Source organism: Gigantopelta aegis, chromosome 13 (assembly GCF_016097555.1).
Source record: "Gigantopelta aegis isolate Gae_Host chromosome 13, Gae_host_genome, whole genome shotgun sequence".
Lineage (NCBI taxonomy): Eukaryota > Metazoa > Mollusca > Gastropoda > Neomphalida > Peltospiridae > Gigantopelta > Gigantopelta aegis.
The window spans coordinates 31184193-31204872 of NC_054711.1; the positions used below are offsets into that span (position 1 = coordinate 31184193).

A 20680-nucleotide genomic window follows, 5' to 3' on the forward strand; every position below is an offset into this window, starting at 1 on the left:
TTTTCGTACGTACGAAATTATTTGAAGACAAAATCTAGTTTGGGCTTCTTACAAATATTAAGACGACCAGAAACACATTGAATATACAGACACTGATATTCTAAACAAGAAAACATATTTAATATGTAAGTTTAATCGTAGAAATATTTTATTAGTCGGAAACATCTTACAATGCAGCAAACTCGGGAATGTACCTTTAAAAAAAGAAGGAAAAAAACAAAACATTCCCACAGGAATTAGTGATATTTACAAATATACTCTCTCAGAGAAATCTGATACACTGTGGATCCATTTACCGGGCAATTAACTTTCCCTAATAATTTACCTCAATAAAGCATCGATTATAGAGTTACAAATCTTTTAATCGAGCCATCTGTATCCGTAGTGAAATAGACAACTCCGCTCTGAAATTGACACCGCTTTACCTGATAAACGTGCGTTGTCCTCGGTAATCGGTTAAAGTAACTTAGACAGTCTAATGTGACCAGGTACGCGTGTATGGTTCTGTTTTCTCGACCATACATCACAGGTGTACGTTGCGTTGTCAACCAAAGGCCAACACACACATGCTAACACACGTAATGTATCGGTACGTCGTCTGAGATGTACTTCCGGAATATTCTTGACGTGGCGTGTGTATTTCGGTGAATCAAATACTTCGTTACCTTTCCCATTCCCACGCTTTACTTGTGTTACCTGCAGAATAATTAAGGGCAGTGCCTAGTGCGGGGAGGAGGAGGCTGTAGATGATGACCTCACAAACCCCCCCCCCCCAAAAAAAAAAAAAAAAAAAAAAACATACAAAAAACAATTGTTAAAAGGAAAATCCTAAGCATGTTTCCATTATAAGATGTTTTTGACATGCGTAGCTTTTCTTGTTTAAAATATCATTGTCATATATAAAGTGTCTGTTATTGTCCTAATATTTGTAAAGCGCTCGCTTGATAAGCGGTTGGTTTGGGATCGGCTCATCCCTGTCGGTGGGCCCATTGGGCTATTTCTCATTCGAGCCAGTACACCACGACTGGTATATCAAAGGCTGTGGTATGTTCTATCCTGTCTGTGGGATAGTGGATATGAACAATCCCTTGCTACTGATGGAAAAATGTAGCGGGTTTCCTCTTTAAGACTATATGTCAAAATTAACCAAATGTTTGACATCCAGTAGCCGATGAGTAATAAATCAATGTGCTCTAGAGGTGTCGTTAAACAAAACAAACTTTATCTTTTTTAATGTTTGTAGTAGCCAAAACCAGATTTTACCCTTCAATAACTAGGGAGGAGGGGGGGGGGGGGGTGTGTATTAAGCAAAATGAAAAATTTACTGCTACAGACATTACGATACAACGTTGGCCGGACTTCTTAGAACAGTTCCTTTAAGGTTGGACTATACCAATTCAAATCCCATAGGCGACCATGTTAACGTTTGCGTTTAAAAACACTATATGCAATATATCAACCAAACTGTGACCCATAAATATCAGTACTACAACCCCTACCTCAAAGTATTAACTGCAGAAAATGGTACCTTTCATGGCTCATTTTCGGTATAACCAGATGTTTCTGCAACACCCCTAGTTTCGCACAATATTTTAGTACTTTTTTTTACAAGTACCCCATACATGTTCCAAGCACAAGGCTACTTGACACGGTGGTACTACATCAAATAAAATTGCATACATTTTTAGCCCAGATGAAACTAATTTTTTTTACAACCAACACACTCACATTTATAACCAATCACAGGACTTGTGGTGTTAACTTCTCTATCAAAAGTTCGGTACACCTCGAACTTCGACCCAGCCGGAAATTAATTGGTATAGTGCAACCTTAAAGAGTGTTCTAAATCTGCTCCTGTCAATGTTTCCACCGACACCATATAACGGTAAATAAAACATTTCCTTCCTATTTAGGCATCTCAGCCTATGTTGCAATTACATCCCCCCCCCAAAAAAAAAAAAAAAAATAAAATAAAATAAAATAAAATAAAATAAAATAAAATAAAAATAAAAATAATAATAATAATAATAATAATAAAAATAAAATAAAATAAAATAAAAAATAAAATAAAATAAATAAATAATATTTAAAGGGACATTCCCGAGTTTGCTGCAATGTAAAATATTTCTACGATTAAACTGACATATTAAATATATTTTTTTGTTTAGAATATCAGTGTCTGTATATTCAATGTGTTTCTGGTCGTCTTAATATTTGTGAGAAGCCGAAACTGGATTTTCTCTTCAAATAATTTCGTACGTACGAAAAAATCTTTTTTATGAAATAAAATGAAATTTAACCTAGTACAAATATTAGAACTATCAGAAACACGTTTAATATACAGACACTAATATTTTATGCATAAAAATATATTTGATATGTAATTACAATCGTTAAAACTCTCTGTTAGTCGATGACATCTTAAAATTGCAGCAAACTCAAGAATGTCCCTTTAACTTTCTATCTTAGAAAAAGAGAATAACTTCTGTAATGACATTCTATTGGGGGGGGGGGGGGGGAGGAATCGCTACATGGAGTTTGAAATACTACGCTTCACTTCCAGAGATCCGACAGGGGAATGAACTCTGAATAATAAACTTAACTAAAGTACTGTTGGAAATAAAATAAAACTGATTTTCGTCGATTATTTCTTACATATTAAACTGACAAGTAAATATTTTGTAAATATCTATTTAATGATAGTCTACCTAATTTAGCATTTACTTGTTTGGGCTCTCGTTGATGTTCAAGGTGGTGTTTACTCTTGAAATTAAAAGAAAAATGTCAGTAAACAGGTGATTTGTGCACTTTAATGGAACAGACTATAACACATTTTTGTCAATGTATCAATTTCATTGCTGTTACAATATGTGAGGAACTGTTTCTGATGATGGTTTACCCCTATCCCTTTCCAAATAAAATATTTGTAGTCATTTATAAGTAACTTTTGAGCAAAACTGTCAAGAACCATTATGAGTGATCCATTATTGCACAATGACAGCTATTGCAAATCTTTTCTTTTTTTTCTTTTTTTTAATAATAAAATTTTGATTTCACATTTAAAGAAGACACCTTTAACAATATGCCCATAAATGATTATAGGAAATAATTGTATCTACTGGTAGAAAATATATTTTTATTGGAGAATCTTTATCACAGCTCGCATATAATTATGATATAGCACCTTTAAATTGTTGCAAGATTGTGTAAATTTCTAATGTACTTATATTGAATTTATATTCAATAAATATGCTTGTCATAATTAATAATTTATGCTGCAATTCAAAATAATCAGTTAACTTGCAGTTTTAAATTAAAAGTTTGTTTAAGGGTAAATGAAATTGACACATATGTGTTACAGTCTGTTCCAGTAAAGGTCACAAATCACCTGTTTACAGACATCTTTAGTTTAATTTCAAGAGTAAACACTACCTTGCACATCAATGAGAGCCCAAACAAGTAAATGCTAAATTAGGTGGAGTATTATTGAATGGGTATTTACAAAATATTTACTTGTCAGTTTAATATGAAAGAAATAATCGACGAAAATAATGTTTATTCTATTTCCGACAGTACTATAGTATCGTGTATTTTCTTTATTACAATCAGTTGATGCTGATGTACAGTATAGCATGGTATGTACGTTTTGTTTAACGACACAATCAGACGACATTGTTTTATTAATCATCGGCTACTGGATGTGAAACATTTGATAAACTTGTAGCCCGAATACTCATGTCCAAATGTCCGTCTAGCTCTCATGAGAGCGTATTCATGTCCAAATATCCGTCTAGCTCTCACGAGAGCGTATTTATGTCCAAATATCCGTCTAGCTCTCACGAGAGCGTATTTATGTCCAAATATCCGTCTAGCTCTCACGAGAGCGTATTTATGTCCAAATATCCGTCTAGCTCTCACGAGAGCGTATTTATGTCCAAATGTCCGTCTAGCTCTCTTACAGTCAGAGTACTCGGGCTAGTAAACTTGTAGTCTTAGAGGAAGCCGGCTACTTTTTTTCGTTAGCAGCAAGGGGTCTTTTATATGCACTTTCCCATGGTAATGGCAGCGCATGCCACGGTCTTTGATATATCAGTCGTGGGGCATTGGTTGGGACGGGGAAGGGGGAAATAATCGGAGAATGGGTCCACTGTGGTTGTTCGATCCTACAAAGCAAGCACCTCAGACGAGCGCTCTACCGACTGACCTAGATCCAGCCCTTAACGTATCGTGATGTAGAGTGTAGAAATTTTAAAATTATTTTTGTAATATTATATATATATATATATATATATATATAGAGAGAGAGAGAGAGAGAGAGAGAGAGAGAGAGAGAGAGAGAGAGAGAGAGAGAGAGGGGGGGGGGGAGGGAGGGAGGTTATTACCAGAGTGTTTTTCGATATCGTCAGTATCATATCTTAGGAATAAAAATTGTATTATGCGAGCCTCTAGCGAGCATAATACATTATTTTTATTCCTAATATATGATATTGACGATATCGAAATACGCGAGAGTAATAATCTCTTTATCATATAAGCTCAAGCTTAATACAACGTGTTTTTGTAAACTGTACATGCAACTTTAATTCCAGTCCGCCATTACTAGATATTCAAATGACGTAAGAATATGTGGCGTCATTTTGGATGTCCTTACATCAAAATAAAGTTATGCCAGTGCACCACGACTGATACATCAAAGGCTGTGGTATGTGCTATCCTGTCTATGGGATGGTGCGTATAAAGGATCCCTTGCTGCTAATCGAAAAGAGTAGCCCATCAAGTGGCGACTGCGGGTTTCGTCACTCAATATCTGTGTGGTCCTTAACCATATGTCCGACGCCATATTACCTTAAATAAAATGTGTTGAGTGCGTCCTTAAATAAAACATTTCGTTCGTTCGTTCGTTCGTTCCTTCCTAACATTAGTTAATAGCGAAAACAGGCGTTTTAAAATTGTGCGTGTGTCACGTTGAACTCCACAAAATTCTTGGATCAACCCACAATTTCTTGCGCACAGCATGCTGCGTTAGCTTGCCGAAGTTCTTCGCCAGTCGCCATAACTTCTCTTCACTTCAGCGCATTCCAAACCTTACAGAAGAACATGATGCTGAGAACAAAGAGTTGGGAATGGAAGTGGCGTACTTTGAAGTGTAACCCTGTCTAAAGTTTGTTTCTTCGAGAAGCTCTTTAAAGTGGTAAACAACCAGCATGTGGCCTACACGCTCACTTCCGGTTACTCTGCGGATGTAGTATATGATACGCGCAGTTGTTTTACTTCCGGTTGCACTGTAGTCTCACACCCAAAACCTGTTCAAAATAGAAGGACGGGGGGCAGGGGGGGGGGGGGCGGTATTGCAGCTATTAGTTCTCTTACATCTAGAGAATAATACATGAGTGTCACTTAGATACCACGTATCTTACGAGTTGTTTTAAAACGTATCCAACGAGCGAAAGCGAGGTGTATACGTTTCAAAACAACGAGTTGTAAGATAAATGGAATCGGACGGACACGAATGTAGCATTCTAGTTCTTACATATTTTTAAAAACAATTTTAAAAATGTTTCCAACTAAAACATATTTACGGCCACAGGTTAATTTACACGTCACAGAGTAATCAATTTTGACTACTCTTTTTTTTCATTGGATGGTATGGCAGGAGCGACCTGGACATAATCTAGAAGTAGCCAGTCGTATGTCTTTAAAAAAAGTTTGTTTTGTTTAACGACACCACTAGAGTACATTGATTTATTAATCATCGGCTCTTGGATGTCAACTATTTAGTAATTCTGACATATAGTCTTAGAGAGGAAACCCGCTACATGTTTTCATTAGTAGCAAGAAATATTTTATATGCACCATCCCACAGAAAGGATAGCACATACCACGGCCTTTGATATACCATATGTGGAGCACTGACTAGAACGAGAAATGGGACTACCGACGTGGATCGCGCATCAAGCGAACGCTTGGACACTGGGCTACGCCCCCGCCCCCCTCCCCCCCCCCCCCCCCCCCCCCCCCCGGGTGTGTAGATGTTTATTGTGGAAAAACGTTGTTTGTAAATGGCTTAAAACATTTTTTTTTTTTAAAGTAGAGAAATAAATAAATAAAATAAATATTTACAATTTTTTTAAAACCCCAATAAAACAAAACGGAAGCAGTTGTAAGTTTTGAATTCATAATTTTAAGTTACGTGTTCACGCTATGAATTAATGTATTAACGCGGATAATAAAACTATTAGCTCAGTCATAATTGAATTTGGATGCGACATAAGAGCTATATCGTTATTTTACAATTATATTTTTTTGCGGGGGAGAAGATTTCATTCCTCAGACATAAAAATACCAATAGTTGTTGGGTGGTTAACACTATTAGTGTTTTGTAGACTGTAACCGGTATTTGACATTATCTATTTCTCTTTCTATTTGCCGTTACATAATGCCACAGCGCCAGTCTATTGTCAGACTCGGTTATCGTATATTTTCGCGATTCACAGTCTTGCTCTGGTGCATTGCGCAAATACAAAAACTACTATACAAACAACTGGTTGTATCTGATAACATTGACTCCCTAAGCTGCGATATGATCAACGCCAGTATAGCGTCTTTATTTAGTAACCGACATACTGAAATTAACGCGGCTCAGTCTTTGATGTCAACACGGTCCATCTATATTATGGCCAGGATCACAAATACATTTGTGTTAAAGTCAGGTCGTAAATTTGTATACTGGTAACAAGCGAGTTAGCGGGGTCTTTCATATCATAACGCACAATGCAACAACACAGTGTGGAAGCTATCTGTTGCCTCTTCCTTTTTCTGGTTACTTAAAATGCTATAAAATGGTCTGTAGAATATTATATATATAAGTTTTGAAAACTGCTGAATGTTCAGTTTTTACAACGTGCGAAAGGGGCCGGGGTTAAAAGAGACGGTATCGGGTTTATTACCGTCATGACACCTACTATACGTGATTAGCATGTTGTTCTCGTTTGCAATTCTCACAACATTTTGACCCTCTAATGGGCTGTAGATTACTTTCCGTTCAACTTTAGAAAACACTTGAACGTTAAATTTTTAGAACGTGTTAAAGGGGAGGGAATTAAAGCACAGAACACCTTCTTTATTATCTTCATTACATGAACTATATATAGGATTAAGATTTTTTTTCAGCGTTGCATTTCTCACAGCATTTTGACCTAACATGTAATAAAAAAAAATTCATACGTGCATAACACAGGATGTGAATAGGAAGGAAGGACATGTTTTATTTAACGACGCACTCAACACATTTTATTTACAGTTATATGCCGTCGGACATATGGTTAAGGACCACACAGATATTGAGAGAGGACACCCGCTGTCGCCACTTCATGGGCTACTCTTTTTGATTAGCAGCAAGGGATCTTTTATATGCACCATCCCACAGACAGGATAGCACATACCACGGCCTTTGATATACCAGTCGTGTTGCACTGGCTGGAGCGAGAAATAGCCCAATGGGTCCACCGACGGGGATCGATCCCAGACCGACCACGCATCAAGCGAACGCTTTACCACTGGGCTGCATCCCGCCCTAGGATGTGAATAGATACAGTATCTGTGACATGTCACAATAGATCCGTTTCGTAAAGATGCCGGTGACGGTCCATGACGTCATAGGGTGTGAATAGATACAGTATCTGTGACATGCCACAATAGTTCCGTTTCGTAAAGATGCCGGTGACGGTCCGTGACGTCATAGGGTGTGAATAGATACAGTATCTGTGACATACCACAATAGATCCGTTTCGTAAAGATGCCGGTGACGGTCCGTGACGTCATAGGGGATGAGCTCTGAATTATTAAAAAGCAATTCGAAGGGTGCCTTTAGGGTGTATACTACCAAATCAAATCCCATAGACAACATAGTAACATATGTGGCTAAAAATCCTATCTGCAGCGTATCAATCGACATAAACGCCATGGATATAAATACTACCACCCTTCACCCTTAAAGTGAATCAGACATAATTGGGGGTCAAGCTGCTCATTTCTGCGATTACGGGTAGCGTGTATGACTACCCTAGTTCCGCACAAAATTCGAGTACTTTTTTTACAGGTACCCCATACATGTTTCAAGCACAAGGCTACTTGACATAGTGGTACTAGATGAAATAGAATTGCATACATTTTTTGCTCAGATGAAACTATATATATATATATATATAACCAAACAAACTCACATTTATCACCAATCACAGATCGTGTGGTGTTCACTTCTCTATCATAAGTTAGGCGTACCTCGAACTTTGACTTAGCCGGAAGTTATTTGGTTTAGTACTACCTGAATGGCAACAATCAAAAGACCTATATAAGTAATGCCTTATCGTATTACATCGTCAAATAAATTTATACATATTGATATACATACATATTTCATGGGTTTTAGTTTTACTTCTTGTAAATATTGACCGGCCTCATTAACTACATCTGATCAATGTGTCAAACATTCCATAATGGAAAAATACATGGTACATGTTCGTATCTATAATTGATTTGATTATTAGAGCTAGAGCTGGCCGCTATTGACATTTCAGTTTCGGTATCGGTATTTTTAGGGTAATTTACCTCGGTATTGGTATCATACATGTATTTACTGGCCTCGGTGGCGTCATGGTTAGGCCATCGGTCTACAGGCTGGTAGGTACTGGGTTCGGATCCCAGTCGAGGCATGGGATTTTTAATCCAGATACCGACTCCAAACCCTGAGTGAGTGCTCCGCAAGGCTCAATGGGTAGGTGTAAATCACTTGCACCGACCAGTGATCCATAACTGGTTCAACAAAGGCCATGGTTTGTGCTATCCTGCCTGTGGGAAGCGCAAATAAAAGATCCCTTGCTGCCTGTCGTTAAAGAGTAGCCTATGTGGCGACAGCGGGTTTTCTCTAAAAAAAAAAACAGTGTCGGAATGGCCATATGTTTGACGTCCAATAGCCGATCATAAGATAAAAAATCAATGTGCTCTAGTGGCGTCGTTAAATAAATACAAAATTTTTAAAGATATTTCTCATGGTCTTTTAATTAAAGTCTCTCATAACTCCATAGTAGGAGTGGCTGTGACCTTTATTGCTGTATTAATGTATTATTATTGTTGTTAAACTCTTGTTTTTATTTTAATCTTTACACAAGGTAAAGAATGTGTTTCCAGGAATGTAACACTACCTAGAAAAAAGGACCGACCCTATATGTTTAAGAGATGTAGGCGAAACGATTACATACATCCGGATCCGTATGAGTGAATTTAGTAAAATAAATAAATAAATAAATAAAACCGATCTACCCTACGTAATGTTTTTACAGCAAGTTCCCGAAAACATGCAAAGTTTCAATGCTTAAAATATTTCACTTTTGCACTCGTTATGACATGATTATTGTGTATGAATTTATGGGTTTTTTAAAATGTTATTGTGATTTTACAGCACCAATCCGTAACAAATGAATGTTGGCAGTCTGCAAGACGCAAGGTGTCCGTTAAAACATTATTAATAGAAATGTTTTCTGAACGAATTTTTTTATTTACTATCATAAGTATAATTATGCATCAACAAAGTGGCATATGTAAATTTTATTATAGCCCCAACACACACACACACACACACACGCACACACACACACACACACACACACACAGATATATATATATATATATATATATATATATATATATATATATATATAATTTTGCGCAATATTAGTCGTTTACAGGGCTGTATTAGATACCGCATCCGCCCTTGGGGTATGGTTCGTAGAATCGGGCGAGGAGTTCTGAAGGTTGCACTATACCAATTAATTTCCGGCTGGGTCGAAGTTCGAGGTGTACCGAACTTTTGATAGAGAAGTTAACACCACAAGTCCTGTGATTGGTTATAAATGTGAGTGTGTTGGTTGTAAAAAAAATTAGTTTCATCTGGGCTAAAAATGTATGCAATTTTATTTGATGTAGTACCACCGTGTCAAGTAGCCTTGTGCTTGGAACATGTATGGGGTACTTGTAAAAAAAAGTACTAAAATTTTGTGCGAAACTAGGGGTGTTGCAGAAACATCTGGTTATACCGAAAATGAGCCATGAAAGGTACCATTTTCTGCAGTTAATACTTTGAGGTAGGGGTTGTAGTACTGATATTTATGGGTCACAGTTTGGTTGATATATTGCATATAGTGTTTTTAAACGCAAACGTTAACATGGTCGCCTATGGGATTTGAATTGGTATAGTCCAACCTATAGCACATATTCAGTGCATAATAAAAAAGATTATGATTTTTGTGATTTAATTAAATTAAACTACACTATTTGATTAATTAGCCGTCACTCAGCCATGCAAGTTCACAATGACCTTGACCTTGACAATAATTACTGTACATAGCTCTGAATGGAGTTTGAACAAAAATTAGCACTGAGGAAAAGTTGGTTTTGGCCTATAATTCATACTATACAGATTTGAATGTTCTTATTTACATGGTGTTTGACTTGCCATATACAACTGCTCTTAAATATGTTAATATATCTAGGCAGTCTGAACTTAGATTTTAATAGCAATTTATATTTATATTAAAAATAACATGTGCCAATATTGGGATAATGTCTTTAACTTCTATAAACATAGTTAATGTTTCATGTGTGTACTTCTGATAGCTTAACGTTTTAAAGACCTTGATTTTTATTGTCCTTTTGGCATATTTATAGGGTGCTAAGTCATATTTTAGACAAATTTGTAGTTTTAGGGGAAACATTTTTTTACTTTAAAGAATTTTTTTATCAAAGCCATAATTAAAATTTTTGTCACTATTGTGCCTTCTGTTCTCATTTATACATAACAATAAGCTTGTTAAACATATCTTTAGGTCTCCAGATCAACTCTTTTTTTAAAATAATCACTTAGTTTGCTCCCATGAAGTGTATTTTAAGTGTATACTAGATTTGGAACCAATTTTTCCAGATTTGATTATCTACCTTGGTGTAATTTGATGATTTATTTTATTGTTAATGCTGTATTATCCAATGTTAATAGCTAAATGATATGCTGGATTACAGATTGTAGGAATACATCCAATATACATATTGTATTGATCTGGATTAGAAAATAATGCAATAAAATAGATGTTCGGGTAATTATGTCACTTAAAAACAGGTTTTTTTAGTAATGAATCAAAAATAAATATGCGAAAGCTGCATGATAATTCCAGATATAACAAATTTTTAAAACCTCCAACTACAGTAGGGTATACATAAAATATAGTCAGGAATATTGGTGGCTGCCAATGGTTTTGATGGTCCAATTTGAAAATCTGCATAGCTGATGGATTTGAAATTCCCGCACATGGTAACTTGAAGATGCCCACACTCAGCATACAGGATTTTCTTCCAACAGTGATGTGCAGGACATTAAGTCATTACTTCATACAGATGCAGTCATGTTGGTTTTTCCTTCCTCAGACATTGTATAATACTGATATTTTTTTGATGTGCCTATTGAGGTCTTCATAATCTAGGGGTCAGTCAAGTACATGTGTTTCAATGGAATAAGTTTAAGGAGTTGAGGTACTCTGAATAGCCATGCTGTCTCTACATATATAGCTGAGCACACACACACATCTGACAATAAATATCTTCAGGAGTATTATTTTTAAAAAAATTATTTTTTCAAATATGACTTATTGCATTTGTACAAAACTATACAAAATACATGTGTTTTGTGAGGTGTACATTAAATTAGGTTGCACTGTAGAAACAACAGTTTCAGTGAGGTTGTCAGTTTATGTCAGAAGACACCAGATCCTGGTTGTCATAAAAACACATGATTCACCACCTTTTGAAACATGTATGTTATCAGTATAGGTTGCACTATACCAATTAATTTCCGGCTGGGTCGAAGTTCGAGGTGTACCGAACTTTTGATAGAGAAGTTAACACCACAAGTCCTGTGATTGGTTATAAATGTGAGTGTGTTGGTTGTAAAAAAAATTAGTTTCATCTGGGCTAAAAATGTATGCAATTTTATTTGATGTAGTACCACCGTGTCAAGTAGCCTTGTGCTTGGAACATGTATGGGGTACTTGTAAAAAAAAGTACTAAAATATTGTGCGAAACTAGGGGTGTTGCAGAAACATCTGGTTATACCGAAAATGAGCCATGAAAGGTACCATTTTCTGCAGTTAATACTTTGAGGTAGGGGTTGTAGTACTGATATTTATGGGTCACAGTTTGGTTGATATATTGCATATAGTGTTTTTAAACGCAAACGTTAACATGGTCGCCTATGGGATTTGAATTGGTATAGTCCAACCTGAATGGAATTACTCCGCATGCCAAGTATAACAATATTGGAATGTCTGCCTTCTCGTAAATTTGACCTTTCCTGACCGCACCACTCCAAAACGTTTCAAGTATAGCACAGCCCCTAACCAGCGTGTGATTTTCCTAATATTTCTAAATAAACACTGTTTAAGATGTAGACTTTCATCTACATCCAGTTTATTACATAGCGGATACGTTTCCGGATGCCTACATATATTGGAAAGGAAACTCTAAACTTTTGTATGTTTCAAATCACTTAACCGAAGAAAAGAAGTAAAAGCTTATGAGATACAAAAAGAAAGTTAGAATTTGAAAATATATGTAATAAAGCAGGTATAATACTCCGAAGTAAAGCAAAATGGTACAAAGAGTGTTAAACAAATTAAAAAATACATTCTTAACTTAAAAAAACGAAATTATATCAGAACAAATAAATGTGAAATTTTAGACGGAAATGAAGTATTTGACACTAAAAACTCGTTTACATCATAACCGACATGGCTGCAGTGCTCATTTTGGGAGAGTTTTTTTTTTCTTTTTATATATATATATTCCAAACCCCTCCTTGCTAAAGCAAATTTGCTTTTCTCAAAATATATTTTCCGAAGGATCATGACTCTACCCCGATATAGACATAGCCCACTCCCTGCTAAGATGTCCGCACACGCGCCTGCTTAAGATAAACGAATACAGTGTTATTGTTTTAAGATCAATGCATCATGTATTTGATGTAATAAAATATGAAAAATATTGAATAACACGTTTTGTTTTAGGCTTAAAAATAAAACTAGTATTTTTCCGGAAACCCGATCTTAACTAGAAAGAAAAGCCGACCCTAATTATTTTTTGAATGTATTAATTTCTCTCTTTTTTTCTGAAAGTGACGATTTTTTTTCTTGACTAAGACCGACCACTGTGTGTGTATGTATGTATGTTTGTATGTATTTATGTACACGTATGTTTGTATGTATGTATGTATGTACATGTATGTACATGTACGTACGTACGTACATACATATACATACATATACATATAGTAGTAGTAGTATATATATATACATACATACATACATACATACATACATACTACATACATTAACATTTAAACATACATACATACATGCATGCAAATATATGCATGCATGCAAAATGTAATATAATATCTATATATTCCTAAGATATATATTATATAATTGGATATATATTCTGATTATATAGCATATATATATATTATCACGGGGAAATTTAAACATGTTCAAAAATCTATGCTTCCTAAGAGTTTTAATTGGATAGTTCTGATTCCTAGCATATATATTCTCACGGGGAATGTTCACAAATAATCAGAGAGATACTTTAGCAATTTCGAATTTTTTATTTTTTATTAAATCAAACTCTTTTAAATACAAATTTAACATTGAACATTTAAAAGTATATCTTCTCCTAGAGTTCAACTCGAATAGTTCTGAAACTTGATACTATGATTCTCTGTGGGGCGGCTTCATAAACTATAAGGGATAATTTTGAATTTGTGAAGTTTTATTAAATTTAAGCATTTTAAATGGAAATTCAATATTGAAAATTTAAAAGTATATCTTCTCCTAGAGGTTTGGTCGAATAGTTCTGAAATTTGGTACTATGATTTTCTTGGCAGTCTTCACAAAATAATAGAGAGATATTTAGGAAATTTTGAATTTGTCCATTTTTATTAAATGTTAATATTTTAAATAGAAACTAACATTGAAATTTTAAAAGTATATTTTCTCAAGATAATTATGAACCTTAGTATAAATACTGTCAGGGGCAGTCATCAAAATTTTTGAAAATGTTGAATTTGTCAATTTTATTTTTAATTTAAAATGTTTAAATAGAAATGTACCAATGGAAATTTGATGTGTTTATCGAATGGTTCTGAAACTTGCCACTATATTTCGCCGGTGTAGTCTTCACAAACTAATAGAGATAGATTTATTTAGGAACTTTTGAATATGTGAAGTTGTTTTGTTAAATATAAACGTTTTAAATATAAATTTAATAGTCTATCGTCTTCTAGAATTATAATTGGATAGATTTCAAACTTAGCATAAGTATTCTCAGAGGCAGTTTTCACAAACTCATAGAGAGGCATTGTGGACATTTTGAATTGTTACTAAAACAAACAATTTTAATTAGAAATTTAATATTGAAAATGTAAAAGTATATCTTCTACTTGATCAAATAGTGCAGAAAGTTGGTACTATGATTCTCTGTGGAAAGTCTTCACAAACTATTAAAGATACCTTTGATGTTTGTGAATGTTTATTAAATTTAAGCATTTAAAATAGAAATTTAATATTGAAAATGTAAAAGCATATCTTCTACTTGATCGAATAGTGCAGAAACTTGGTGGTACTATGATTCTCTGTGTGGAAAGTCTTCACAAACTATTAAAGATAATTTTGATGTTTGCGAATGTTTATTAAATTTAAGCATTTTAAATAGAAATTTAATATTGAAAATTTAAAAGTCTCTCTACTCCTAGAGGTTTGGTCGAATACTTCTGAAGCTTGGTACTATGATTTTGTCTGCAGTCTTCACAAACTAATAGATATATATTCTTTGTTATCGGTAAAACTATGATTCAACGTTTTGACTTCGACTTCGACTCTGGGGGTTGGGGTGGGTCTAGTGGTACAACGCTCGCCTGGTCGGTCGGTCTAGGATCGATTTCCATCGGTGGTCCCATCAGGATATTAGATATTCCAGCCAGTGCTTTGCAACCGGTATAATGTACAAAGGCCGTAATATGTACTGTCCTGTCTGTAGGATGCTGCATACAAAAGATCCCTTTCTGCTAATTGGAGAAAGTATACCATTGCTTATCGGTAGGCAGTTTCCTTTCTCTTTATTTGTAACTTTAATAAACTATCTGTATGTATGTCTGTCTGTGTGATTCTTAACCATCTCGAACTTAATAATCTCTGAACATATTTATTTGGAGAAAATGCCGTTAGAGATCAGCTACTGGAGCAAATTGGTTAATATTAACATTATTTCTAGTTATTCAGCATAGCACTATTCGCTTACATGTATATTAAACCAACAATACATGCATCTCTCAGTATATTTAATAATGGTTTGTATGTTTTAAACAATATTAAGTCAATAGAACATTAATTAATTGATTTATTATTCTTAATATAATAATAATAATTATTATTATATTTTTATTATTATTATTATTATTATTGTTATTATCATTTGTTACTAAATCACTCTCCACCATAATCCTGTACATATCCTGTATATATTTATAATTTTGTTGTACATTGTATTATGCTGAAGAGTTGTAAAAAAACATCTTAAAGGGGCATTCCTGAGTTTACTGCAATTTTTAAGATGTTATCGACTAACAGAGCCTTTTTAACGATTGTAATTACATATCAAATATATTTGTCTGCATAAAATATTAGTGGCTGTATAATTAAACGTGTTTCTGATCGTTCTAATATCTGTACTAGGTTAAATTTCATTTTATTTCCTAAAATATTATTTTTTCGGACGGACGAAATTATTTGATGACAAACTCCAGTTTGGGCTTCTTAGAAATATTAAGACGACCAGAAATACATTGAATATACAGACACTGATATTCTAAACAAGAAAATATATTTAATATGTAAGTTTATTCGTAGAAATATTTTATTAGTCAAAAACATCTTACAATGGAGCAAACTCAGGAATATCCCTTTAAAGCAATAAAGAACTTGAACTTAAACTTGATGTCACATAACCGTAATTAAAATATGTTAAGTGCGTCGTTAAATAAAACATCCCTTCCTTCCTTCCTTCGTTTTGCAGATGTACTCAGAACGACATTCTGCGACTGAATATCCCGAAGGAGCCTCACTTGGACCCCAACACCGTGTGCAAAACATACCCGCAACTCTCAGCCAATCAGTACGAACTGTGCCGGAAGTACCCTGACGTCACGGCCTCGGCTATTCAGGGGGTTCAGATAGCCGTGCACGAATGCCAGTATCAGTTAAAGGCACATCGGTGGAATTGTTCCTCCCTGGAGAAAAAGAATAAAAACCCACACGCAAGTCCTATACTGAGAAAAGGTAACGTTTTGATGGAAATATATATATATATATATTGTATTACAAAACAAACAATGGATTGGTCACAAGTTTTCTAACTTACCACGTCATCACCATAATGGATACAATATCGGAGGCAGTATACATTTATATATTTGCAAATTCTCATCGAGTTTCATATATTTCTTACAATACTGTGACATAAATGGACAAAAACAAACAGACACAACTGAGAGAGAGAGAGAGAGAGAGAGAGAGAGAGAGAGAGAGAGAGAGAGAGAGAGAGAGAGAGAGAGAGAGAGAGAGAGAGAGAGAGACAGACAGACAGACAGACAGACAGACAGAGAGAGAGAGAGACAGACAGACAGACAGACAGACAGAGAGGGAGGGAGGGAAAAAGAGAGAGAGAGAGAGAGACATACATAAGCACAGAAGAAATACTCTCACACACACACACACACACACACACACACACACACACACACACATCTACTTACATACATACATACATACCCACCTACTTACCTACCTACCTACCTACATACACACATAGATACATACATACATACATACATACATACATACATACATACATACATACATTCGATAGCTCAGAGCGTATCGTGGTTAGTCTTGCAATTTGCGGGCGAATCGGTGCCACAGGTTCGAGTCCCAGCAACGGTATGGGACAATTTGTGAGGCCAGAAAGGATTTAATTATCCCCTGCGCCAGTGCGTTAATATCTATGTATGTAACAGTCAACCTCGACATACATACAATATATAGATATTCATACATCAATACACACACACACACACACACACACACACACACACACATTCCCATTGTGTTTTTATTTACAGCACTGAACTGTGATCTAAACAACAAGGGGCAGCACGTATCCCAGTGGTAAAGCGCTCGCCTGATGCTCGGTCGGTCTAGGATCGATCCACGTCAGTGAGCCCATTGGGCTATTTCTCGTTCCAGCATGTGAACCATGTCTGATATATCAAATGCCGTGGTGTGTGCTATCCTGTCTGTGGGATGGTGCATATAAAAGATCCCTTGCTACTAATGAACAAATGTAGCGAGTATCTCTAAGACCATGTATCAAAATTACAAAATGTTTGATACCCAACAGCCGATGATCAATAAAATCAATGTGCTCTAGTGGTGTCGTTAAACAAAAAAATAAACAAAACTGAACAACAAAACTGTAATAGGTGATCGTGACCGTATATCTGCACAATGCAGAGTCGAATGGGTATTTGGCAAAATAGCGGTTGATTCCCCTAACGACCTTAACGAGGCCACTCACGTGGACATATAGATCGGATTTTAAACTTTTAGACCTTCGTTCAAACGTTTATGTCGAAATTACTTTCTTTTTTTAATATTATTAAATAGTCCTCTCTTCTTTCTCTTATTTATTTTTGGACTGTCCTTCTAAAATGCTCCAAATTATATAAATATTCGACCGAGCAGTCGATTCTTTTTATTTTTGGCTTGTAACTTTTTTAATTTTTTTAAAAATCTATTAACTTTTTTTTACTAATTCTAATTACTAATAATTCTTCCCATTTTCAACTCTACCACCCCCACCCCCCACCCCCCACCCTTCCTCCATCCCGAGTCAGGCCACCGATCTTATCTAATTTCTTTTTGACCACCCGATCTAATCTAGCGACCAAATTTAATGAGTAGAATTTTCTTTATCAGTTATATTAATTAGAGATGCGCATCAAAATTTTAAAGGCCCACTATTTAATTTTTGGATGTAAATTTCAAAATTGTCCGCTTAAGTTTTTTCTGTCCCGGGGCAAGCCCCTGGCTATCCAGAGACAGGTCCCGGGACGGACATGCTCGAAACTCTAGTGGTATATGAGCATGTAAAAATTATTGGCACTCGCACTCCCTTAATCTCTATCTGATGCCGCCGTCCATGGGAGGACAGCCACTCCCGATGAGGTTCTTTACTGGCGCAAGTATACGAATTGTATCCAATCTCAGAAAGAATCGTAACTTCTCGTTTACGATTAGCAGTTACACCTGTTGTATTTATACACGTGTTTGGCATCAATTTCGTGTAATTACGTCATTACAGAAGACAGCTCGCAGTAATGATGAAATTAATTTATTTATGTATATTTTTAAGCACTAGTATATTATCTGTTCTGTTAATAGTTATAGCTGCTTCTTTTTTATCGACACCACTAGAGCACATTGATTCATTAATCGTCGACTATTAAATGTCAAACATTTGGTCAATCTGATATAATTATTGTCCAAAAATTTGTTTTGTTTAACGACACCACTGGAGCACATTGATTAATTAATCATCGGCTATTGGGTGTCAAACATTTGGTAATTCTGACTCGTAGTCATCAGTTTGTTTTGTTTAACGACACCACTAGAGAACTCTGTTGAATCCAAATTTGTTACAGGTTTGTAAATTAACCAAACTTAGTATCCATTTGTACGGGTTGTGTCTAGGTGAAAAATATGCTTTAGTGTTTAAACATAAGGGATGTCCCTTTAGTACACCAATGCCATTTGTGACAGCGTGGTCCCCTAATAGTTGTACATTAAACTATTAATAAACAAATGCATGTGCTGAAGTATCAATATAGCAACAGAATACTTTTAACACACTGACATAGCTCCGCGCCCACAAGACATATTGCCGTGCAGTCTACATTTTCGCACGTGTCCATAAATACAAGATCTCTTGATCATAAGCACGATGTTTGAATTTGGCTCGGGAATTATTATCACAATAATTTTGATACAGCCCCGAGAGGGCAAAACAACACGCACACGTGTGTTGTTAATGGCGGGAGCTATCGGCTATCGGTAATTGCGCAAAGGCACGAATAACAAAACAGACTTCTATGTTTCCATCGCCGTCATCTGTTTTCGATACGGCACGGAGCGGCCATTTTGATAGACGTCTGCGGGGTAATTACTGCAGCAGACGGCTTTCCAAAACTTAACATGTATTTACCTACGTAGGGGTCAAACCGGCAGTTAGCTATTTACCGCGTGTTTTCTTCTATTGGATTATTTTCGGAAGACATTTGGGGATGCTTTAGTTGTTACTAACTCTCCAAGGTGTGCGCGCGCATACGGTGACGCGGACATCAAACCGCGGTGGCGATAAACACCATTTACTGCTGATTAGTCCTGTGGGTGCTCGCGCTTATTGTGTATTTCCGGGCACATAAAATATTTCCGAAGGAGCCGAAGTCGCCCCGAGTGGTTCCGATACTTAAACATCTGTTAATGATCAAAAGAATCTCTCTTTTCTGCAAGACTCGGTGTTGGCCATGAATTGGAAAATAAAAGTCGCTTATTATGGATCGTTATTTTCTCTTCAGTAAAATCAAACAACCCATAGCGAGGGAAAATAGCTGAGCTACCTGGAACCTTCGTGTGTGTTCGGGAACCGTCTTGTGTGTTCGGGTATCTTCGTGTGTGTTCGTAACCTCAGTTTAAAGGAACTATTCGGAGTGATGCATTTAAAGATGTTTTCGACAAATATTTTTTTTTTTTTAACGACTATTATTGTCGTCTGCGTCCCTAACTGCGTTATGCTTAAAACTTCGTTCGGTTTGTTTTCTCGTGCACCGTTCGTGCAATCAACATCCGAATTGTTGTCGTCTACTTGTCGTTCATTTGTGAGGTTTTTTGTCACAGTGCGGGAACATTTTTCTTTGGTAATTTTTCCAAACGCATGCGCCTGAGCACAATTAGAAACTACCACACTTTCCTGTTTACTGGACAGTGTTACACTTTCGTTAACTGATTGGAATATATTGTATTGCATGTAGCCTACTCTAAAACATATAGAATATTGTTTCCGTAAGTATCGCATTCGAATTTTTGTCGTTAGCTGAACGCAGTTTGGGACGTTGACAGTACATATTAAATATAATTCTTGTTTAGAATATCAGTGTCTATATATTCAATGTGTTTCTTATCGTACTAATATTTGTAAGTGACCCAAATTGGATTTGGTATCCCAATAATATAGTACATGTGTATTTGCACAAATATATATTAGGAAGGAGGAAAGGAAATGTTTTATTTAACGACGCACTCAACACATTTTATTTACGGTTATGTGGCTTTGGACATATGGTTAAGCACCACACGTGTACTGAGAGAGGAAACCCGCTGTCGCCACTTCATGGGTTACTCTTTTCGATTAGCAACAAGGGATCTTTTATATGTACCATCCAACAGACAGGATAACACATACCACGGCC

General features: G+C 35.7%; 1 protein-coding gene across 3 annotated transcripts in view; it reads left to right on the plus strand.

Annotated features, from left to right (window-relative positions):
* Positions 1-20680, plus strand: part of LOC121387767 (protein Wnt-10a-like) — a 61145-nt gene that overhangs the window by 29571 nt on the left and 10894 nt on the right. For all 3 annotated transcript variants that reach the window (XM_041518969.1, XM_041518968.1, XM_041518970.1), the window contains exon 4: positions 16171-16433. In XM_041518969.1, coding sequence (XP_041374903.1) covers positions 16171-16433 — 263 coding nt within the window. The remainder of the gene's footprint in view (positions 1-16170; positions 16434-20680) is intronic.